The sequence below is a fragment of the Phoca vitulina genome, unplaced genomic scaffold, assembly GCF_004348235.1.
Source record: "Phoca vitulina isolate PV1807 unplaced genomic scaffold, GSC_HSeal_1.0 scaffold30, whole genome shotgun sequence".
Lineage (NCBI taxonomy): Eukaryota > Metazoa > Chordata > Mammalia > Carnivora > Phocidae > Phoca > Phoca vitulina.
In genome coordinates, this window is record NW_022589733.1 from 1805526 (window position 1) to 1831133 (window position 25608).

The window sequence follows — 25608 nt, forward strand, 5'->3', positions numbered from 1 at the left end:
CTTCTTCTTCTTCTTCTTCTTCTTCTTTCTTCTTCTTCTTCTTCTTCCTTCTTCTTCTTCTTCTTCCTTCTTCTTCTTCTTCTTCTTCTTTCTTCTTCTTCTTCTTTCTTCTTCTTCTCCTCCTCTTCTTCTCCTCCTCCTCTTCTTCTCCTCTTCCTCTTCTTCTTCCTCTTCTTCTTCTTCTTCTTCTTCTTCTTCTTCTTCTTCTTCTTCTTCTTCTTCTTTCTTCTTCTTCTTCTTCTTCCTTCTTCTTCTTCTTCTTCCTTCTTCTTCTTCTTCTTCTTCTTTCTTCTTCTTCTTCTTTCTTCTTCTTCTCCTCCTCTTCTTCTCCTCCTCCTCTTCTTCTCCTCTTCCTCTTCTTCTTCTTCTTCTTCTTCTTCTTCTTCTTCTTCTTCTTCTTCTTCTTCTTCTTCTCCTATTTCAAAGGACATAAACATACACTGGATTTCATCTGGAACCACTTCTGGGAAAATGTGATTCTCCTTTTCAAGAGGGCAAATTGCTCTGGAAGAAGTTTTTTAAAAGCTCAGAAAAACTGATAGAAATATGTATTCTGCTTTTTTACAAAATCCTTAGAAATGGACTTGGACAAAGTTATGAAATAGACAAGGTATGTCTCAGTCGCAAGCCCATAACTCCCTTTGGCATTGCCCTCTGATGACCACTCTGGTGTGCTTTCCTAAAGCCCATTCTGGCACCCTCTGACCATTGGGCATTCTCCCAGACATGTATTCCATTCTTCAGATCCTTGTCTTTTCTAGGGAATAAGAGATGACATAGTTTAGTCACCAGATTATGAAACCTACTCAGTGAACTTTCAAGAGAAGAAATCTGTAATTTAGTTAGAGCATACATTTTTAACAAGCCCTTGTATAGTCCAGCTGGTCATATTGGAGGGTATTTAAAATACAGCAGGTGTCCAGTGAGATAGGGATATTGGGAGACTGTTCATGTCATGGCACTCTTTTTGTCCCTTGCCTGCAACAAGGTTTAACTCTTGGTATTTGACTAACTTCCTTCTCTCTAGACCATATTGATTCACTTTCTGCTTATGGGTTTGCTAAAAAAAAAATTAAGTACCTGGTATTTAAACAAAGTAAGTATTATTACCTCTAACCAAAATGATAGTACCACAACAGGGACACCCTGCCCATCAACCAAAATGGCTTCCAGCTTATAGGGTCTCATTGCCATCTTCCCATTTTCCATCTCTAGACTTTCATGAACTAGCCTACCAGAGCAACGCTGAGAAAAAGGAGTTCAGAACCTGTTGTTTGGATGCTGAGGCGACATACATATCTGTATCACTGACCCTGACAGTTGCCATCTTTTTATTTTTTATTTATTTATTTATTTATTTTTATTTTTATGTTAATCACCACACATTACATCATTAGTTTTAGATGTAGTGTTCCATGATTCATTGTTTGTGCATAACACCCAGTGCTCCATCACCCATCACCAGGCTAACCCATCCTCCCACCCCCCTCCCCTCTAGAACCCTCAATTTGTTTTTCAGAGTCATCATCTCTCATGGTTCGTCTCTCCCTCCGATTTCCCCCCCTTCATTCTTCCCCTCCTGCTATCTTCTTTTTTTTTTTCTTAACATATATTGCATTATTTGCTTCAGAGGTACAGATCTGTGATTCAACCGTCTTGCAATTCACAGCACTCACCATAGCACATACCCTCCCCAATGTCTATCACCCAGCCACCCCCTCCCTCCCAGCCACCCCCCACTCCAGCAACCCTGTTTGTTTCCTGAGATTAAGAATTCCTCATATCAGTGAGGTCATATGATACATGTCTTTCTCTGATTGACTTATTTCGCTCAGCATAACACCCTCCAGTTCCATCCATGTCATTGCAAATGGCAAGATCTCATTCTTTTTGATGGCTGCATAATATTCCATTGTATATATATATACCACATCTTCTTTATCCATTCATCTGTCGATGGACATCTTGGCTCTTTCCATGGTTTGGCTATTGTGGACATTGCTGCTATAAACATCTGGGTGCACGTACCCCTTCAGATCCCTACATTTGTATCTTTGGGGTAAATACCCAGTAGTGCAATTGCTGGATCATATGGTAGCTCTATAAAAGGTAGGAGTTTGTATGAAAAACCATAAGGCTGTTGTTCAAAATGACCCTTGATCATTGGTCAGGTAAAACATGTGCTATGATAGCTCTTGCAATCATTATTTCCAAGAAGAGAGTGATGGAGTTAGCTTTTGTCTGGCCTTCAAGTAGCTGAGAAAGGTCTCATACTGGCAGCTGACATTGCTACATTACTTGATTGAACAAAAAAAGATGTGGAGGAGAGCAGAGTGTTGAATTTAACAACAACAACAAAACCCAAAGGATTATTCAGGGAATTCCATAACTGCTACATTTGTTGAGGTAATTCCCCAATATTTTTCTGAACCAAGATCCATGTCTTTTCTTATTTTTTGTCCTTTTGGTTACACAGACAGAATTAATGCAGGTGCAAGTTTAGGCACTTGAGAGGGGCACATGCTAGGCTCATGTGTGTACACACTTATATGTGAGTCTTAAGCCTTTGAAACAGACTTCTTGGACCACAAGAAGCACACAAAGTATATTTTAGGTCAATGCCATCAAGTGTGTTTGTGTGTGTATGATTGTGCATGTGTGCACATATTTGGGTGTGTGCACTTGATGCTATATTCTAGCAAGACTATAAAAACTTGATGAAAAGCAGATTTGAAGGCAGCATGGAAATGCTTTGTTCTTCAGCAATGCTGAACTACCTGCTGTTCCCAGAAAGGCTCCAAGGCACCAAGCTGTTTCACACACCTCTGTTTTTGTAATCATGTCTTTACAAGCTAGAATGTCCTCTCCTATTGGTCATTCAAGGTTCAGCTCAAAACTTTCTTTGACAGTAAGCAGACAATTAACCATTTCCTCATTGGTGCTCACTAAACCTTGTAGCCTCCTCTGATAGGAGGAAAAGATCAAACTTGATGTTCTTGTTATCAGTATTCATTTACATGTTTCTCTCCCCCACTGGCTCAGTTAAAGCAGGTATCAGACAAGGGATGATCTTATGGCCACAAGTCTACAATATGCAGAGCATGAAGGTACTCATCTGTGAGGAAAACACTAAACACTGGGTGGCTACTGACCAGGCACCCATCTGTGGGGCGCCATTTGAGTGCATTGAGTGTTTGACTATAATATCATGACAGAAGTGACCAGGATCATTCTGGCTTCTTATAAGAACTTCTAAGGACTTCACAAGATCTCAAACCAAAGGAGAGAATCAGTTCATTTCAGATTTTGTTTGAAGAATATTTTGATGTTACAGAAGAGTTTTAGAAAATGAAGATATTCCTTTCTGGGTAAAATTGATTTTCTTCATGCCATTTGTGTATGAGACAGGAGGTTTTAATTCTGCATGTCATCTTAGTATTTTCCGTTTGTTCATTTACTCATTTGGTTAACGTTTATTGGACATCTGAACTTTAACTCCAAAATTACCTCATGCACCTGAACATGACATAAAAATTTTTATCCAGTGTTGTAATGTGTGATTTAGAAATTTTGGTAAAAAAAGCCACTCTATTACCCATTTGTGATATCTGCATTCCTCCCCCAACTTAATCTTTCCTCTCAGAAGCCCAGAGACCCTGCTTATGGTGTTTATGGGAAGCTTATCAGCTCCTTCTGTGAGTACCTGTTTCTGTGTGAAATGGGAAAAACAAAAAACAGTGGCCCCTGACAAAGGAAAAAAAATCAGACACTATTTATTGAACATTTACTACATGCTTGACACAAAGAAGCCCTAAGGAGAAAACATTACTGTCCTCCAGCAACTTTACTCCAGTCCTACTAGAATGACTAAACTAACATGTGGGGAATAATTGCAGGCAATAGAAGATAATTCATTCTTTCAATAAGCATCTCCTCAGCCCCTTGTATAGGACTAGTGCTGCAGGAGCCCCCGGAAATGCAGGTACAAATATTCAGTCCCTGTACTCAAGGGGCTGACGGTCTAAGGGCCGTATACACATAATATACCACAATATGGTGTGCTAAGCTATAGCAGTGGAGATTTGTGGTTGCCCAATGAAGCAGATAATGAGCCCACTAGAGGCCAGGGCAGCCTTTCAGAGAGGATAACATGGGAGGGGTGAGTTCACTGGGGAGGAGTTGGGGCAATTAACTGCTATTGAAACATTTTCATGGGGTATTCCAATTCTATTGAGGTCTGATATAAAAATAGTACATACAGTGAAGTTGAAGGAGAGAGAAGAGTTTCAAACTTTGCCAAGCCCCCATTCTTTAAGATGCATCTTAAGCCAAAATGACTCTTAAGGATATATATATATATATACATAAAGGTTTTTCTTGGTCACTTTCTTTCCCATTCACTTATTCATTCATTCAACAAACTTTATGGAATTTCCTGGTGCCCAGACATGATTCTAAGGACTGAGGATGCAATGGCGCACAAGATAAGGTCCTTTCCTTCAAGGAACTTTTATTCTGGTGGAGAAGCAAATAAACAAGATTATATCAGTTTGATAAGCCCTATGAAGGATGAAGATATAAAGTTACTGGGAGGAGCCTCTTAACACATTCTGGTCAAGGAAGCTGCCTTGAAAAGGTGACATTTGAACTAGGACCTGAAAGATAAAAACTAACCCATATGAAGAGTTGGTGGGTAGAGAAGAGGATACTTAAGGCTAATGGAGTTAGGAAATATCCATTAAACAACTGTGCCTTCAGGCCTTGATCCACATATAGCCCTCTCGTAATAGGATTTCACCATCAGTCAGATCAGACTGGATTATGCTACAATAGTAAGCGACTCCCAATCTCAGTGATGTATAATGACATAGGCTTACATGGCATTCATGGCACATGTCCATGGCAGATTGGAGGGGTGATGGAGCAGCCTGCATCCTAATGCTGGTTCTTGTGGTAGAAAGAGAGGAAGACAGAACACGATCAATCACACACTGGCTATTACAGCATTCACCTGAAAGAGATGATACACACTTTATCAACCAAAGAATGTCACATGTGTGCCCCTAACTCCAAGGAGGTAATGCAGTGCAATTCCTACACTCTATCAGGAGAATAAGAAATGTCTAGTAAACAGCACTAATGACTCCCTTATGTGGGAAAAGTAATGAATTTACATTTCTCTCTTATCTGGTACATGAACTCAAAAACTTTGAAAGTTTGTCACTGAGCTCCAAGAAGTTTGGTCATAATCTATCTGAGCTCTCTGAAGAGAGGAGCAAGGCTAGCTTCTGCTGCTAACACTCCTGTCTTAGTCTGCTCAGGCTGCTGTAACAAAATACAATACACTGGGTGGGTTAAACAACAGAAATTTATTTCTCCCAGTCTGGAGGCTGGGAAATTCAAAATTCTGGTTTGTAGATGGTCACTTTCTCTCTGTGTGCTCACATGGCCTTTCCTCAGTGCACTCTCCTATAAAGAGAAAGAGCTCTTGTGTCTCTTCCTCTTGTTATAAGAGGCACTAATCCCATCATGAAAGTACCACCCTTATAACCTCATCTAAACTTAATGACCTCCCAAAGGACCCACCATTAAATACCATCACTTTGGGGGCTAGGGCTTTAACATAAGAATTTGGGGTAGGGGGCAAACATTCAGTCTATCATAGTCCCCTTCTGTCATGTGGTCTTTCAGAGCCAGCTTTATTTCTGAATACTCTCTAATTCCCCCAAAATGAAGGATACTGTAGACAATTAAATACCAAAGATTCTGCAGTCAAACAAATGTGCCTTAATTTCTATTTTCTTTGGACCCTAGGAGCCACAGAGGAAGATAGGTCCTAGGAGCCAAAGTAACCATGAGATTGTGTGGGAATTCAGAGAAACAAGGGATCAACATAGGATGAAGTAAATATACACTGAGGGATGGCTTGGCCTGAACCTAGAGGAAGTGCCTGTGTTTAAGAGGAAAATCAAACTTGGCTTCCCAGGCCTCTCAGCTACTGCCCTCCCTCAGCAACAGAAACCCCAGCAAGAGATGCTTTAGTCCCCAGAATCTCACTTCCCTGAAGCTCATGTTCAAAATGCTCAGAGCCACCAAGAACCCACTTCTGGGTTCTTATGTGCCAGGCTGGGGGAAATCTCAGAAGGTGGTGGAGATGCCGAGGCTTTGGTTTTTAATGACAGTGAGAAAATGCCAGGTGAAGGATGGGCAGAAGGGGGAAGCTGAAAGAGCTGAAGCATTTCTGATGAAAGAGTCTGAGTGAGGTGAATGTGAAAAGGGGCAGATGAGAGCAAAGGGCCAGAAAGCAAAGGTAATGAGGCAGCACAAGTGCAGGTGGGGGAGAGCAGGTATCAGAGGGCTGGGGTGTCCTTTCAAGTGCAAAGGGGGAATGCCTGGCAGAGACCAGCTTGGCACAGTGGTTACTGGCTGGCCACTCTTCCTGGGGAGAGAACAGATTGGTTCATATCTGTGCCTTATAAAGCTGGGGAGTCAGAGTGGGCAGAAATAGTGGATGCAGGTTACTGAGTGTCTGGTCACCATGTCTCTGTATGTACCAGAGAGTGAGGGTTAAGGACAGCTGCTGTTTTTGCCAGTCTTGCATCCATCCCCTCTTCTGCTGCTCACAGCACCCTGATTTTCAACTGGGAACTCCCCTTAGGAACACATCAATTCTTCCTACTACCTATTGTGAGAGAATTGGGCATACAAATCAGGATTGACCATGTGAATATAGCATCAACCAAATGATTGGTTTGGGGGTTGGCATGTGACCAATCACGTTAACATTGTCAATTCCAAGATTTTGTTGGAATAATGGGGGATAGGTCACCTTTTTATCCAAGGGCTACTAAGCTGGCAGGATGTCAGTCTGAAGCTGCCAACAGCCATCCTTCCCACTACCTGGGGAGAGTCTGAGAATGAACCAATAGAGAGGAGCCTGGGCTGGGTTGAGGGATTGAGCACCTGCTGGATTCACTGTGCATCCCAGGCATCTTTGTATTGTGACCATCTAAAATCCTTTTGTTCCTTAAGACTGCCTGAGTGGACTTCTGTCACTGAAAGGGCCCAATCTGGTTCCCACCTCTTCTGGCAGCAAGCTCACTTTCTGCCCAGCTTTCTATGAATATACTAATTTGGCTTCTTCCCATGGCTACCACCTAAATTCAGGGTCCTAATATGTGGTTTGCATCCTAGCTCTGGTTTTTACTAAGTGTGAGAACTTGAGTAAGTTCCTCAAACTCTCTCTGCTTATTTCCTCATCTGTAAAATAGGGATAATAATACTATTTTTCTCATTAGGTTGTTGGGAAAATTAAATGAGTCAATAGATGTCAATTGCTTAGAATGGTGCCTAACACATAGTAAGTTCTTAATAAGCATCAGGGGGCTTGTGCCATCACATATTGCATATGCTGAACCAGGAAGAGATGCAAAGCAGGTGCCGCTGCCAAATGGTCTCTCCTTGCTGAGCGCACTCTTCGAATACTGGGCTGACACAAATTTGGCTTTCCTCCCGCACTTCCTGTTACCTTGAAAGCACGCAAAGGACAAAGTGAGTATTGATATGTGGCCTGATCTCAGGGTGCAGCTAACCATGGCCCCAGGGAGGGGAGTGGAGCAGCCCTGCCTTATTGGCAGCAGGAAATGCGTAGGCTCTGAAGGGTCTCCAGCAGCCTGCAGGGTGGAGGCTGTCAATCAGTGGGAAGGGTTTTCTGCAGCGGGACATTGAACGGCTTCTAATAGGACAGAGCAGTGATCCTTTCATCCTTTGAAACTTCTCTGAAGGGTTTGGAAACATGTTTAAAAGTTTATTTGTGGATCTATTGCCTGCATAGTAATTTAATTATGCACCCCTGAGAATTCACTCTCAGCTACAATTTCCTCCTCTTCATCTTATTTTCTGAAGTCTTAAATTGTCCTTATAAAGAAAGGCAAAAGGTGAACTTGTAAGGAGAATAAGCTAAGAAACCCTGATATTTCTAATACTCTACTTGTTGGGACCATTCCTGCAGTGATGATGTTGTTTGCCTTTGACGTGTGACAGGGTCACAAATGCCCAGGATTCATTTTCAATCCCCCCCATGTCAGAACACACACAGTCCTTTCTTCATGGACCCTCCATTCAGCTTGTTACCATAGAAACTGCTGCCAGTGTCAGAGCACCTCTGAGAGGGTAGGAAGGAGGCATGAGCTGCTACCATAGCAACATGCAGCTCCACAGCAACAGCCCACACTTGGTGCCATCTTGATTCCAAAGAGAGAGTAGTCATCGTAGAGGGTACCTGGGTGGTTTTCCGAGGCTGGGAAGTGGGAACTCAAATAACTGATCCTTATCAGTAGCTCAGCCAGCTCTGCCTGGAATGGAAGAGTCAGAAAAATGTATTTCAAAGTCCTGAGATGACTACATGGGCCAGAACCTGTTTGAAGCCATAGTACCAATGAGTCCACTTGCCATTGTTGAAAAGGTTAAAGGATTAATCCTGATGTTTCTACTAACATTGTGCTTACATGACTAATATACACAGCTTCATGGTAAAGAGTATAAACTTAGGAACCAGACCCCCTAGAATCAAATATTGTCTTTGTCACTTACTGGCTCTGAGACCTTGGATAAGTCAACTTGTCTGGGCCTCAGTTTTCTTATTTGTAAAATGACAATAATAGTCCATACTTCACAGGGTTGCTATAAGAACTAAGTCACTGAATTTATGAAAAGCTTTAAATTCCATCTTACAATAATTCCCCAATACACGTTAACTGTTATGATTATTACTACTAATAATAATGAGATAGCACTTATGAGTGCTTACTTGGTGCCAAGCAGAGTGCTAAGCACTTTATTTACCTGTCCTTACGGTAACCCCACAAGGAGGTACTCTTGTTATCTTGTATTAGTGTACAGACAAGGAGCTGACAACTCACCTCAAGAGGCTAGGTCCTACCAACACTATGTCTCTAGAGCATTCATTCCCAACAGGGCAAAATCACCCTCAAGGGGCACAGAGATACATACAGCACATAAATAGATGCTCGGTGTATCTATGGTATTAACATTTCATGGGTGCCAGGGAGGGTGGAAGGCAAGTATGAAAAATTGTCTAAAAAGGCTCTGTAAGGAGGTGATAAAAACAAGGTTGAGAAAGCAGAAATCGGATGGGAAGATTTGGGAAGCTAAGCTCCAGGCAAATCCAACCCCAGCCCACACCGTTTGCTGGTAATCAAGGCCTTTTACCACTCCAGGATCAAGAACTGGCAACAAAACCACACCATCCACAGTGACCTTGGGAATAATGAGGACAACATTCAAGAAATTACTTTGAACTTGTTAGAAGAAAGGCCCTGTGTAAACCCATAGGACTGTTGTCATTCTTGGCGATGGTGAAGTCCGAGATTGCTTAGGAATCAAGTGCCAAAGCTCTTCTTTGACCCGTGAAAGGACAGCCAGCAAAGACATTGGGGGTGGGATCAGCAGACTCCTGCCCCAACTCTCCCCAGGAAGCTGACAGCCAGCTGCTGGGATGGGTGGGTTTAGGCCCTGGCTAGCCCTCTAATGTCTGGGGAAAGGCTGACAAGGAATCACTTGTGGAAATCCTCCTGGAAACACTTCCCAAAGGACTGGAAGCTTTTCCATCCCCGTCACCTAAGCAGCTAACCTCTGGGCATTGAGCTACTAACTGGAAGAAATGGTGCCCCCAGGGCCTGCAGGCTGCAACAGCCACAGGGCAGTGAGATGGGAGATTCCCTGAAGCCCTTGATGATGGTCCCAGACTACCTATCCCTCTCCATCCACTCCCAGATAATGTGAACAAAGCCACTCAGCAAAAGTAAAAATCAACCTGGAAATTTGTTGTGATTTTATGATTTGCTAAGTAATTTCACATTCATCAGAGCCACGAGAAAGCATTGCTGTTAATATTATTATAATCAAGAATGGTAGGGAAGAGAGAGGGCAGGACCTCAACTCAAAACATCCAGCGTTTTCCCAGAAGGACTCCACAGACCAGAGACTTTCAAACTGGTTTTGGTTGTGACTAAACTTAGGATATACACTTTACACTGTAAACAGGTACAAGCACACCATGTATGCGTCCAACTAAAATAAAAGTGTCATGAAATAATACTTGTCCTTAATGTGGATGATGCATTTTGATACTCCCTGCTTAGCCTAGTGTAATCTGTTTTAAAGGGTGTGTGATTCACTAAGATGACTTCATGGGTCACAAGCCAAGATTTGAAGATTATCGTCAAAGACTGCATGTTACTCTTTAAGACAGCGACGCATGGAAGTTAAGAACCTGGGTTCTGGCATCAGACTGGTATGGTTCAAGTTCAAGATTACCAGTCACTACTGGAGATTTCAGCAGTTAGTTCATTTATTTCTCTCATCCTCATTTCCTTAGTAACAGGGTGGGAATGTTTGTAGTACCCAGCTCCCAAGGACTGCTTTGCAATTAAGTGAATTAATGCTCACAAGGCACCTAGAACAGTGCTTGCTGTATAGACAGTGGCCACTAACTGATAAGTATCATCATTATTACTGTTGCTATTGTGGTGATTGTTGCTTTTAAAAATGTAGAAATTGGTATGTGCACAAAAGGATGGTCATTTGGGATTTACAATGCAAGATAAAACAGCATTGTAAATGAAGCCAGGCCCAGAGGAAGAGGAGGATGTGCCCTAGTGAAGCAAGAAGAGGGGGCACCTTTGTCAAAGACACAGGGTGGGGAACCCCCAGTGTGGATTGGAAGGGAGCACCATTCCCACAAGGCTATGTATGTCAGGAGCACAGAGAGGGGTGCTTAGAAATCCTCACATACAAAATATTTTTCCTTCTTTGCAAAAGTCCAGGTCTCATTTGCTTTTAGGCTACAGCCAGTCACAAAACACATTCCAAAAGAGATTTTTGTAGCCTAGGCAAACCTGGAAGCTTGCAATGCACTAATCGAAAATTATACACTTGGTTTTCTGACTACCATCTGCTGTCCAAGGATGATCTTAAATATGGGTCTGAGCACACAGTTTACCCGACTCCTGACTCACAGGCTGTGTTTATTGAGCAGCTGAAATTGCTGGTGAACCTGCAGAAATAGCCCAGTTTGGCCCGTAAATCATTGTGTTCAGGCCAGAAGCTGCATGCCAGCTCCTTGCCTTTGCCCTTGCCCCACAGGACAGCCAGTCCAGGTGCTCCGAGAGCCAGGTGGTCAAGGGAGAGATGTGTGGGTGGGTGTCCACATGAGTGTACATGTGTGAATGTGTGTGGGCACACGTCCACATGGAGGGCAGCAAAGCACATGGCTCCCAAGAGCAGTGAAGGAGGAGGTTATGTTCCTAGACTATTTGCTGCTTGCACCTTAGGACTAGGATGGGAAAGGAGAAAATGATGTTGAGCATAGTGCTCGAAAAGTGACTGATATTTGCTGAGCACTTATTTTGCAACAGGCATGGTGCTAAGCTCTTTAATTGCAAAGTCACATTCACTCTTCATGATAGCTATGAGACAGCTGTTACTATTATCCCCACTCTACAGAAAAGGAATCTGGGGCTCAGGGATGTCAAGCAGCTGGTCAGTGGCCAAGCAAAGACTTGGACAATTTGACTGAAAGTATCATCCTCAGGGAAGCAGCCAACAGAAGCATTTTCCATCGGGGGAAAGGTAGCCTTCCAAACTAGGCTTGAGGCCTGTCCCAGCTTTCCAACTTGAGATGCAGGGGGGCTGCTGACATCTTCAGACAGGTTTGGATGTTAGGGACCAATGGGGAGGGACAGGGAGGAGAGCTGGAGGGCTTTGCTTGAAAGCTGTCTTTTCAAGGAGTGTACACTCTAAAATATGTGAGCTGGAATGGGCCTTTAACTTTGAAGATAGTGATATTGAGACCCAGAAAGGGGAAGTGACTTGCTCAAGGCCACCCAGCAAGTTAGTAACAGAGCCAAGATGAGAATATGCATTGACACTACATCTATATCTTTGGGGTAAATGCCTAGTAGGGCAATTGCTGGGTTGTAGGGTAGCTCTATTTTTAACATCTTGCAGAACCTCCACACTGTTTTCCAGAGTGGCTGTACCAGCTTGCATTCTCACCAACAGTGTAACAGGGTCCCCCTTTCTCCACATCCTCGCCAACATTTGTTGTTTCCTGTCTTAATTTTTGCCATTCTAACTGGTGTAAGGTGGTATCTCATTGTGGTTTTGATTTGTATTTCCTGATGGCTAATGATTTTGAGCATTTTTTCACATGTCTGTTAGCCATTTGTATGTCTTCTTTGGAGAAGTGTCTGTTCATATCTTCTGCCCATTTTTTGACTGGGTTATTTGTTTTTTGAGTGTTGAGTTTGAGAAGTTCTTTATAGATCTTGGATATCAGCCCTTTATCTGTAATGTCATTTGCAAATATCTTCTCCCATTCCGTGGGCTGCCTCTTAGTCTTGTTGACTGTTTCCTTTACTGTGCAAAAGATTTTTATCTTGATGAAGTCCTAAAAGTTCATTTTTTCTTTTGTTTCCCTTGCCTTTGGAGACATGTTGTGAAAGAAGTTACTGTGGCCGATAGTTGAAGAGGTTACTGCCTATGTTCTCCTCTAGGATTTTGATGGATTCCTGTCTCACATTGAGGTCTTTCATCCATTTTGATTTTATCTATGTGTATGGTGTAAGGGAATGGTCCAGTTTCATTCTTCTATATGTAGCTGTCCAATTTTCCCAGCACCACTTATTGAAGAGACTGTCTTTCTTCCACTGGATATTTTTTCCTGATTTGTCAAAGATTGGTTGACCATAGAGTTGAGGGTCCATTTCTGGAATCTCTATTCTGTTCCATTGGTCTATGTGTCTGTTTTTGTGTCAATACCATGCTGTCTTGGTGATCACAGCTTTGTAATATAGCTTGAAGTCAGGCAACATGATGCCCCCCGCTTTGTTTTTCTTTTTCATCATTCCCTTGGTGATTTGGGGTCTTTTATGGTTCCATACAAATTTCAGGACTTTTTGTTCCAGCTCTTTGAAAAATGCCAATGATATTTTAATAGGGATGGCATTGAAAGTGTAAATGCACCCTAAAAAAAGTAAATGCACCCTAATGTTCATAGAAGCAGTGTCCACAATAGCCAAACTGTGGAAGGAGCTGAGATTCCCTTCAACAGATGAATGGATAAAGAAGATGTGGTATATATATATACAATGGAATATTATTCAGCCATCAGAAAGGATGAATACCCACCATTTGCATTGACATGGATGGAACTGAAGGGGATTTATGCTAAGTGAAGTAAGTCAAGCAGAGAAAGACAATTATCATATGGTTTCACTCATATGTGGAACATAAGCAATAGCATGAAGGACTACAGGGGAAAGGAGGGAAAACTGAAGGGGAAGAAATCAGAGAGAGATGAACCATGAGAGACTATGGAGTCCAGAAAACAAACTGAGGGTTTCAGAAGGGAGGGAGTGGGGGGAGGGGATAATAGGGTGATGGGTATTAAGGAGGGCATGTGTTGTGATGTGCACTTGGGGTTATATGTAACTAATGAATCATTGAACACTACATCAAAAACTAATGATGTACTATACAGTGGCTAACTGAACATAAAAGAAAAAGGAATCTGCATTGACAGACTCCTAGTCCAGAATGCTCTTTCCACAGTCCCAACAACAAAAGTAATAGCAATACCATGCACATGAATCGAGTGCTTATTATCCTACCAGAAACCATGCTAAGTATGTTATATGTATTAACTCAGTTGTGCCTCACAACAACCTGATAAGACATGTACTACTATTATCCCCATGCCACAGCTAAGGAAACAGTGACAAAGAGGTTAAGCAACTTAAGATCACACAGCCAAGAAATACTCCATGTCCTTCAAAGCCTGCAAAAAAGGTTATTGCCCATCCTGTTACATTTTCTCAATTTAATTGGCTCAGTTTCCTCCCAATTTCATGTGCCCACAGCTGCCTGCTCTCCACTCTACCCCACTCCCTTCCCAGAGAACCCAAATGATCTTTTCCTGGCCCTGATTTCAAGGAGGTGAGGCCAAAAAGTCTCGAAGGGGTGGGAAGGAAGTCTGCAGGACCAGGAGAAGGGTTTTGCTCTTCTGAACAGAGGTTTCCTAAATAGCCTGGCTGCTACCCCTCCTCATCATGCTGAGTAACATCCAGCCACCCAAACAGCTTCTGGCCACTAGGCTGGGATGCACCCACTGGGTTTGATGGGCTTATGCTAGTCATGACTAATGGCTTTCCACCCTCCCCAAAAATTCCATTTTGATCAGGTGTCACCTTAGACAGAAAAGGCTTTTGTTTAATTTGGGTTATCTGGGTAGCAGTTGTTTTTTTTAACTGCACCTTACCCTTTTTATAGCTGTAGATAATCTTTCTTTCCATAGACAGGCCCAGAAATGTAACTCTATTTATGGGTCAGGCTTCGCACACAATCATCACTCAGAAGACGGTGATGGAGCAATAACTCACTGGAACAGCCGTGCCACCTTCACACACTTGGTTCTCTCTCCCTGAAGCTCGCTGCCATGGAGGGTTGGTGAAGGTGACCCCCTCTGGAGTGGAATAAAAGATGAGATTCCAGCCCAGGAGCAAGGAGACTGAAAAGAGGATGGAAGCAGCAGTCCAGAGACCTAGAGGGGCATGTGTAATGTGGTTATTGATCTGTTGTGACCTGCCCAGCACAGGGGACAGAGTCCAGGCCTCCTTTGATCTGCCCAGTGTGGGAGACAGAGCCTGGGCCTTTGACCTGTCCAGGACAGGAGACAGAACCCTGGCCTTTGACCCGTCCGGTAGAGGAGACAGAATCTTGGCCTTTGACCTGCCCAGGGCAGGAGACATAGCTCTGGCCTTTGACCTGCCCAGTGCAGGGGACAGAGCCTGGGCCTTTGACCTGCCCAGTGCATGAGACAGAGTGCCAGGTGCTTTGGGCCACAGGCTCTAGAGTCAGACACAGGAGCTCAAATTCTGCCTGGTCCACTGACCAGCGATGTGTTCTGAGCAGGTTACTTAACCGCTTTAAGCCTAGTTTCCTCAACTGCAAAATGGGGATAACACACTGTGGGATTATTACAAAAATTGAAAGAATGTAAAGTGCAGAACACAGTGCCTGACAACCCAGGAGGGTTAAAAAATGTTGGATGTTATTTGCAGGAGTGTAGATGAACCTTGAATCATTTTGTTGAGTGAAAGAAGCCAGACACAAAATAGCACATGCGATATGATATCATTGAGCTAAAGTTCTAAAAAGGCAAAACTAATCTATGGTGAAAGAAATTAGAGCAGTAGTTGTCCCTAAGGTGGGAGCTGGGGACAGAAGAAAGGGTCACAAGGGATTTTCCAAGGGTGATGGAATTGTCCTGTGTCTTGATAGGGATGTGTGCATGCATTTGTCAAAACTCATGGAACTGAATACATGAAATCTGGGTATTACTGTGTATAAGTTTTATCCTCATCAAAAAATTACCAGTAAAAATAACAATTATTATTCTACTTGTGCTTAACATTTTGAAATCTTAACGAGGAGTCCTTCAGTGGTGGAGACTAAACTTGATTCAACAAAAAGGGAATTTATTGACTGTCTTGTCTGGAAAGTGCAGGAATAGTTTGGCTTCAGGAATAGCTGGATTCAGGGGCTATGTATGTCTCTTCTTCTCTCAGCCTGCTCCCTACCACCAACTTCATTCTTGAGGAGCCTGTCCTCGCATGCTGAACAAAGGGCCTCAACATCTTCAGATTTACCAACTACCAGTTTGGAGACCCTGAGCAGTGGGGGCTGGCCTATTTGCTGATTACTCCTGCAAAAGCCCTGGGGTTGACTCTCGGGGTTCTCTTGGATGAAGAACAAGGAAGGGTGCCCCAGAGATTTCAGTCAAAAATGGTGTCCATTTTAGGCCATGTTTTATTGTTGTTGCTATTGATCTTGTTATTAAACCCTCTGATGAGGAAATTAAATAAATTGATTTAACTGAATTGAGAACCAACCCTGAAAAATTAAATAATTTTTAAACCATCAGTGGTTTCTTCATATGAGGCAATACTTCAACTTCCCTAAGACCCAAGCTGAGAAGATGAAAAGGACACTCATTTCTTATTGATGTCTCTGTGACCTTGTTTCTATTTTGTGAAGTCTCTTCTTCAATTGTGGGGTCCCTTCAGAGTTGCTGTGTGCAGACCCTCATTTGGCAACCAACAGAACTTTTGCAGATTTGATATCAGTTAGGCTTCACTCTCTTTTCCTCCTCTCAAAGGTGCCTATCAAGTAACCCGAGGATGTTTTCACCTTTAAAAAGTTGCTCTAGGATGGGGCGCCTGGGTGGCTCAGTCATTAAGCGTCTGCCTTTGGCTCAGATCATGATCCCAGGGTCCTGGGATTGAGCCCCACATTGGGCTCCCTGCTCAGCGGGAAGCCTGCTTCTCCATCTCCCACTCCCCCTGCTTATGCTCCTGCTCTCGCTATCTCTCCCTGTGAAATAAATAAATAAAATCTTAAAAAAAAAAAGTTGCTCTAGGAAAAGAACACATTCCAAATGTCTTACTAGGCTTTTCACACAGTTGTTTTAATTCCTGCTGACCTGTGTGTGACCTTGGGCTGTCATTTATCTCTCCTATAAAATGAGGATAATGTTGGCTTTCCAGTCTGCATCATGGGGATTATAAATTCCAAAGAAGCTAATCAAGTGAAGGTATTTTGAAAATCACAAGCATTTATAAAAGATTGTGAGTTATAAGAAAGACTCCTAAGTGCCCAAGTAGAGAGACCCTTGTCTGCCCCCACAGTCACCTGCAGGTCACCAGTTTCCTTGAGTAGGGTCCTAAAGGAGGAATTTGCTCTCCTTCTAAGCTGCAACTAATGACTGAGCAGAGATGTTGATTTAACCCTTTGTCAGGAAGCAGCCATGGCCTCAGAGACCCTGCCCTGCTGGGCCCTCTATTCCGTTGCCCCATCTCTGGAGCAGAATTTGAACTCTACATCCCCTTTGACCCAGCCGATGCATTAAGAGATTCTCCCTCACTGAAACATTCATTCATGCAAAAGAAGAAACCTGTAAAAGAGGGCTCATTTTACCACGTTTGTAATGGTGCAAAATACCTGCAAAATACCCAAGGAGATGGTTGAATATGTTAAGGTACATCTGGATTATGGAATGCTTGACAGTCCCTAAAAAGGGACGTAGGTTGATAGCTCTGTTTCTTGGAGGGAAAAAAAAAGTAAGTTGCTGAACAACATTCATTCATTCATTGATCCAGAATTCAACAAACATGATTGGCTATCTACCTGGGCCCTCTCCTGGGATCACAACAGTGAGCAAGACAGATATAATCCTGGTTTCATGGACCCTATTTTTGCCCCCCCCAAAAATGTGCTTCAGAAAATGCCTGCTCATAGCAAGTACCCAGCTACCCCTAGAGAGTGGGATTGGGGGATGGGCACAGAGGCATAGGGAAAAGAGGAGGGTGTTTTCACTTCTTCCATTATGCATGTCTATGCTATTTGAATATTTCACAATGAGTATTTATCACACTGTAATTTTTATAAAACCAACAGAGGAAACAAAATAAATGAACTGTGTGCACGCATGAGCACACACCATCCATAAAGAGCCAATCTGGGAGGAGATAAGGAGGAGGTAGGGGGAGTCCATGTGAGAGACAGATACTCCCCACGTGCCCAGGGAGACAGCTGAGAGGAAGCTGTTTCTGGAGAGAGCAAGTTGCTAAAGTGTTCATTCCCTTGAGTGTTTCTGTGCCAGGACCGGGGCCAGGCCTGAGAATGTGGCTCCTTGGGGTCCTGGGTACAGTGAAGGCAGATACCAGCTGGCTGGTGCTGTCCCCTTTTTGGGATAGGAGGCAGGTTCTGTCCCTGACTTCACCAGGACTTCGTCATCCCTGCTCTGTGCAGCACAGAACAACTCATGCCCTTATATTGTAATATAGAGTTCTTTTTTTTTTTTTAGCCTATGAATTCTTTTATTGCAAACAAAAGCAACACATGAGCAGGAAGTACAATTAATACAGGTGCACCCCTGAAACTTAGGAAATGCCTGTTGTCTTGAAAGGGGGAAAAAAAAGGTCTTCTCCAAGTCCCTGGAGGTTCTTTTCATGTTCTTTCGGGGAAGAAAGAAGGACTTGAATTAGAATATGCTTGAAGGGGAAAGGAATAGCCCTTTATGTTCAGGAGAAGCCCCAAGAGAGACCCCATGTGAGGAGCTGTAAATTGTTTAAGGACTTAGGTTATTCAGGGCAAGTAAAATGTTGAGCAAAACTGACCCTCATGTTAGCATTTGGGGACAAAACCCATTCAGCGAAATCATCAGTTTTATCAAGTCTAGCTGTGCGGCTCATGAGCAGTATAACCCCAAGCAACTCCCTTCTCCTCCCTGTGCCTCAGCTTTCTTACTTATAAAGTGGAGATGATGATGATGATAGCTGTGCTGAGGATTTAGTAAGTAAATACATGCAAAGCACTTAGAGTAGCACCCAGCACACAGTAAGAGTTCAGCAAGTGTTAGTTATTTTTAGAGCTGTTATGACAACTGCCTCCTACCGTGATGAGCCTACTATGCAAAAAGTAGTACATGTTTTCTGGCTCTTTTTACTTGGCTCCAGTGACTTGGGATTGATTCCCATCCAGTAAATCTGCCCTCAGAATTGGACATCTCAAACCCAAAAATCCTTAGAGATACTACAGACCCAACTTCCATTTATAGATGGAACCACCAAGGCTCAGAGAGGCAAAGCCTGAGCTCCTGAAACTCAGTGGGATAGAGAGTGAGGAAGGTGCATGAGGATGGGTTCATCCCTCTGCCCCTGCATTAAAGAGCTCTGGGGATATGCTAATTTGATCTCTTAATTTAATCAGCCTTGCTGGGACAGTTGGATTTTAAGCACCATAGTCTGCAGGGTAAAAATGATGCCACTAAAATTTTCTGGTGATCCTCTTATGGATATGACTAAGTATAAATTCCTTGCTGATACATGTATTTTCATCTTGGATCATTGTCACAGTTAATTTTGTGTGCCAACTTGAGTGGATTACAGAGTATCTAGATATTTGGCTAACCGTTACTTCTGGGTGTGTCTGTGAGAGTGCTTCCAGATGAGATTAGCATTTGAATCAGTGGGTTCAGTAAAGTAGATTGCCCTCCACAATGTGGGTGGGCATCCTCCAATTTATTGAGGGCCTGAACAGAACAAAAGGAGAAGGAAAGGAGAGTGTGTCCCTTTTTTGCCTGATTGAGCTGAGACAGCAGTCTTCTGCCTTTGGTCTAGGAATTACACCATCAGCTTCCCCGGTTCTGGGACCTCCAAACCCAGACTGAATTATACCTATGGCTTTCTTTCTCCAGCTTACAAACAGCAGATCATGGGACTGCTTAGCCTCCACTATTGTGTGAGCCAGTGTCTTATAATACCTCTGTCTATATAGGTACAGATGTAGATGAAATAAATGACATATGTAAGTATAGATGATAGATCTATAGATGAAAGAGATGCAGATATAGTTATGAATGATACAGCTATAGATCTTAGTAGTTCTGTTTCTCTGGAGAACCACAACTAATACATGTTATTTTTTTTTAACTTTTCATTTTGAAATAAATTTAGACTTTTTCTATAGAAAAGTTGCAAGGAGAGCAGAGTTTCTATATACCTTTTATCCAGCCTCCCTCAAATGTTAATGTCTTCCATGAGCATAGTACAATGATCAAAACTAAGAAACTAATATTGATGCAATAATATTGACTCAACTACAGACTTTATTCAGATTTCCTTTTTCTGTTACTGGATCCAATCTGGGACACCACATGGCATTTAGTCATTATGTCTCCTTAATCTCCTCTAATCTATGACAGTTCCTCAGTCTTTCCTTGTCCTATATGACCTTGGAACTTTTGACAAATGCTGGTCAGGTAGTCTGCAGGCTGTCCATCAGTTTGAATTTGGCTGATGATTTCTCATGATAAGATTGAGGTTATAGACTCGGGGAAGTGTACCACAGAGACAGGGAGCCCTTTTCATCCCATCATACCAGGGGGTAGGGGAGAGCAACATGTCTTACCCTGGTGATGCTAACTTCCATCACTAGATTAAAGTGGTGTCCATCCCAAAGTTATTAGTTTTCCTTTCTGTATGCTATACATTAGACTTGAGTCAGGGAATCAAGTCACATTCAAGGGGAAGGGAGTTAAGCTCTACCTCATGGAGGAAGGAGTGTCAAAGAATGTATAGATATATGTTAAAGGCACCACCGTAGTTAATGTGTATATGAAGGGAGATACATTGAGGCTATGCAAATATCTTGTTTCTCCTTAAATTTTACCTCACTAATTTTAGTATTCATTGATGTATTTTGCCTGAAGCAATGATTACTGTGATGCCCTAATGGTGATTTTCTATTTCCCCTCATTCCATCCCAGTTATTAGTTGGAATTCTTCTGTAAGGAAGAGTCAGCTTTTCTTCTCCATTTATTTACTTATTCAATTACTTATTTATGTCAGTATGGACTTATGAATAAGTATTTTCCTCTTTGGGAGATAATTCAACACTATTATTATTTACTTTGTTCCAGTTTGACCCTTGGGAGATCTTTCAGGTTGGCTTCTGTGAATTTTTAATATGTCCCCATCCTTTTGGGGGGTTGTTTTTGGTTTGGTTTGGTTTCTCTTTTTTGGCACAGGCCATGTGTTTCTCTTTTTCTTTTAAGATTTATTTATTTGAGAGAGAGAAAGAGAGGGAGAGAGCGGGGGAGGGGCAGAGGGAGAGGCAGAGAGAAACTTGAGCAGACTCTGTGCTCAGCACAGAGCCCAACGCAGTACTCGATCTCACAACCCTGAGATCATAACCTGAGCCAAAACCGAGTGGGCTGCTCAACAAACTGTGCCACCCAGGCACTCCAGCCATGTCTTTTTAAAGCATCAATTAGATCATGTTAATCTACAGCTCAAAACCCTCCCACACATTTCCACCATACTTAGAGTAAGCCCCAGAGTTCTTCCCCACTCCCCTGCCCCACACAAGAGCCCCTGGGCACCTCTGACCTCACCCACCACTCCCACACCTACTTCTCTTGCCTCTTGCTGAGCTCCAGTCCCTCTGGCTTTCTTCCTGTTCCTATGACACACCTAGTTTGTTCTCTGCAAGCCCCTTGCTCCTAAGTCCCCTCTGCCTGGCACCCTTGCACAGATATCACCTTGGCTGACCTTTGTCCTTCAAGTCAAACCTCAAAGAAGCCTCCCTGACCAAGCATGAAGTGGCAGGAGCACTCAGAGTAGGGATTGAAGAGAGTATAACTAAGGTGTATTTTACAGAGGTGAGGATGGGTTATGGAAATTGAGATGGAAAAGTGAAGCACACAGGAATGAGCCAGACAGGAGCCATTACCAATCTCCAGCTTGGAGGGGTGAGAGGAGAAAAAGGTGTAAACATTCCTGGCAAGAGCTGAGGCCATAGGTAAAGGAACTCAACCACTGCCCAAACCGTGGAGCCAGCTGCAACAGGGGTGGGTCCTGGGAGGCATTAACCTTTCCCTCCCCTTCTTCAATCTCCTGTCAGTGTTCCCCATTGGCCAGGGAGCCAGGGAACAATTCTGCTGCTGCACTCCACAGAGGCTGGCCTCCTAGGACACAGGGCAGGGCAGAGAAGGTGAAGAGTGTGTCTGCAGGGGCAAATGGAGAATACCCGGCTCACCACCAAGCTGTCATCAGTGTGTCACTTCACCTGCTTCTTCCCCACCCCTTCATGCATTCACCATTACCTGAAACTATGGTAGTTACTTATCGCTTGTTTATTGTCTACCTCTCTCCAATAAAATGTGATTTCAATGGGGAAGGGACTGTCTTATTCACCATTATATTCACAGTCCTTGGCACATAGTAGGTGTTCAACAAATATTTGTGCATGAATAAAAAAAAATGAATCAATGTTCAGAGACCAAACATATGTTCAGGTTCTTGGTACTCCCTTCAGGATGCTTCTTGTGGTTGGGATTATTTGTGCCACTCCAGAGTTGGAATTCCTCCAGCCCTTCTGATTCCCCCTCTCCTCCCATATTCCCCCATCAGCCTGGCTGAGCTGACTCCTGGCACAGCAGTGATGTCTCATCTGCTGTTGCTTTGGCCGTCTCTCTCCACCTCCTACCCCTGAGGCCCAGCTCCACCTGCTTCCTCAGGAGCCCCTCTGCCTTCTGTGCCCTTCCTGCCCTCCTCACTCCTCTTTGCAGACCAGTTCCCAAGGCCTCCCAGTGCTCCTATTTCTCTATACTCTCACTGTTCTATATAGTAGCCACTAGCCACATATGGCCACCCAGCACTTGAAATGTGGCAGGTCAAATCCAGATGTGCTATAAAGCACACACCGGACTTCAAAGAGTATGTATAAAAGAAGGTAAAAATCCTTTTTAAACTTTATTTTTTTATTGAAGTGTAATAAACATAGGGTGTTATATTAGTTTCAGGTATGCAACATAATGATTCAACATTTCTGCATATTACTCAGTGCTCATCAAGATAAGTATACTCTTGACCCCCTTTATCATTTCACTCATCCTCCAATTTCCCCTCTGACAACCACCAGTTCATTCTCTATATTTAAGGGTGTTTTTTTCTCTTTTCTTCTTCATTTGTTCATTTGTTTTATTTCTTAAATTCCATATATGAGTGAAATGATATGGTATTTGTCTTTCTCTGACTAACTTATTTCACTAAGCATTGTACCCTCCATCCATGTAGATGCAATGGCAAGATTTCATTCTTTTTATGGTTGAATAATATTCCACTGTGTGTGTGTGTGTGTGTGTGTACCACATCTTCTTTATCCATTCATCCATGGATGGGCACTCGGGTTACTTCCATATCTTGGCTATTGTAAATAATGCTACAACAAACACAGGGGTGCCTACATCTTTTCAAATTAGTGTTTTCATTTTCTTTGGGTGGAAAACAGTATGGAGGGGTTCCTCAAAAAAAATAGAATTACCATATGATCCAGTAAAAAGTACAGTTCTTTTTTTTTTTTTTTTGTCAGAGAGAAAGAGAACACAAGCATGGGTAGCAGCAGGCAGAGGGAGAAGCAGGCTCCCCACTGAGCAAGGAGCCCGATGTGGGACTCAATCCCAGGACCCTGGGATCATGACCTGAGCCGAAGGCAGACGCTTAACCGACTGAGCCACCCAGGCGTCCCAAAGGTACAATTCTTGATTACATGTTGAGATGGTAACATTATGGCTTAAATAAAATATATTATTAAAATTCACCTGTTTTTACTTTTTTAATATAGCTACTAGAAAACTTAAAATTATATATATGGTTCACATTATATTTCTGTCAGACAAAGCTGCTCCAGACAAAATGTCTCCAGAAGCATTGTTTTATTTGCCACGGCATTCCCAGGGCCTGGCACAGAGCCTAGCATGTAGTAGGTGCTCAGTAAATAACTGTTGAATAAATGAACACTTCCTACTTAAGGTCTTTTCCCCAGAGGGATCATGAGCTCCTAGAAGACAAGGCAGGGATTTTTCTGTTTGCCTCACAGGTGAGAGTCACCTCTGACACACATTTGCTGAATAAAGGTGATTAGGGAGGTCCAAATCTAGCTGAAGCTCTAGGAATGAAACCTGGTGGGGCCTGATGTGTGAATCAGGAAGTAAAGTCAAAAGACCAGATTGGAGAGTGAGTGGCATTACCTTTCTATGAAGAATAACTCACTTGAGGGTTTTAGAAGAACACAGGACTCTTAGAGAAGAAGCACAGGACCCTGGTGACCTGTTTTAACTCAGCCAGGGAGGTTGTTCTGTGCCAATTCTCTTGACAGGAAGATGCTAGCATCTGCTGGCTCTGCACATTTTTACCTTCAGAGGGGGGAAATATGTAACCTTTTCTGCTGCAAGAGGTTGTAAAAGGAAGAGATATCTGCCTATGTCCAGAGGCAGATCTCGAGCCAGACACTGTCATGAGCACTTTAGAATTGTTATTTCATAAATCCCTTCCATGCCTCTGAAAGGCAGGTAGTATTACCAACTCTGCTTTACTGATGAGGAAAATGAAGCTCCAGAGGTGAAGTAACTTAGCCAAAGTCTCAGATATAGTGGCAGAAAGAGCCCCAGAACATAATTTTCTTGATTCTTTATCCAGTGTACTGTCAACTGTATTACACCATCTCCATCCTCAAATTGAAAGAGAGGGAGAGAGGGAGGAAAAAAGAAGGAAAGAAAGAGAGAAAGATGTGGAGTGGGAGAGACAGAGTTTTGGGGTCTGTAATTCATTGTTTTTCTCATGTAATTCTTCAATGATAGAATTTTTCAAAGAGTATAGGTGCACTCTCCATCAGAGCACAGCTGTGTGACAGGAGCCCAGATCTAGAATTCTAGAATCAACACCCATATCTGCCTCACTTACTGTCCCACCACTAGCTTTCTGAGTCCCCAAGGATGATATTTCCCAGCTCCTTGTGTTTCTCTGTAAGATGGAGAGCTGAGATGCTGTGAATCTTCAAGTTTCCTGGTATACTTATATAAAATACCACCCACTAGCTGTTTGACCTTGGGCATGTAGAACACCTGTATCAATCAGTTATTGCTGCACCACAGAGTATCCCCAAATGGCCAATCACTCACATGTATATAGATCTATGGGGTGCTTCTGCTTCACAGACCTCAGCTCAGGACCCAGACTGACGGAAGGGGCATTAGCCACACAGGCATGGTCTTCTCATGTCAATTGCAGAAGCACAAGCAGGTAAACCAATCAGTCAAGCATACCTCAAGTCTCTGTTTGTAGTCTCATCTACTAACACCTCATTGGCCAAAGCAAGTCACATGGCCCAGCTCAAAGTCAAGATGCATAGGCGTTTACTCTTCCTATGGAGATTGGATGAGGTTGGTAGAAGAAAATATTTTTTTAAGAACAATGTAATCTACCATATCCTTTCGTCTATCTAGACCTCAATTACTATTGGTTTCAATGATCAATTGGTCAAGGAATAGAAACACACATCATGTTTAAAGGGTAATATTAGGTATATTCTTGATTTGTGGAATAATGCTAAAATAGATTTCTATTACTTGACTAGCTCATTACTTCCTTGACTGGAGTATTTCACAGGTCACATTCTATCTCTGAAACTGAACAACTACATCTGATTTGATGCAATTGGCCAATATATAAGTCCCATTTCCCATTACCAAGGTGGTAACATTTCCACTGCAATACTATAGAAACTTACCCATAGCATTGGCAGTGTTCTGTTCTCCAATGACAGTTTTCTCCCTGCAGGAGTTATTAATACAAAGGCTCTCCTTATAGATCTATTCACTTTTCCATAGCCCTCCCAGATTTTAGAATTTGCCACTTTTCTAAGAGAGTTGAATGAAGATTTCTTGTATTTAATGGCAAATGGATTGGGCATGCTTATTAGCCAAGTAATCATAAATATTTAGGCAACAGTTACACACAGGGCATTGCAGCAGGGAAGTGAAGACAGACTGAATGGTGAGAGACAGCCCCTACCCTCAAGGAGCATAGCATCTGGTTGGAAAATTGAGATACTCTCCCATATTGACATAGACCAGGCATGCCGGTACTAGAGTGTACATATAGTTCAGGTCAAACCATCACTGAA

General features: G+C 42.8%; 1 protein-coding gene across 1 annotated transcript in view; it reads right to left on the bottom strand.

Annotated features, from left to right (window-relative positions):
• Positions 1-21442, bottom strand: part of LOC116644454 — a 22434-nt gene extending 992 nt beyond the window's left edge. The window contains exons 1-4 of the mRNA XM_032424031.1: positions 21376-21442; positions 14463-14623; positions 8282-8354; positions 4878-5011 (exon numbers count right to left, since the gene is read on the bottom strand). Coding sequence (XP_032279922.1) covers positions 4878-5011; positions 8282-8354; positions 14463-14623; positions 21376-21442 — 435 coding nt within the window. The remainder of the gene's footprint in view (positions 1-4877; positions 5012-8281; positions 8355-14462; positions 14624-21375) is intronic.
• Positions 21443-25608: the final 4166 nt, after the last annotated feature.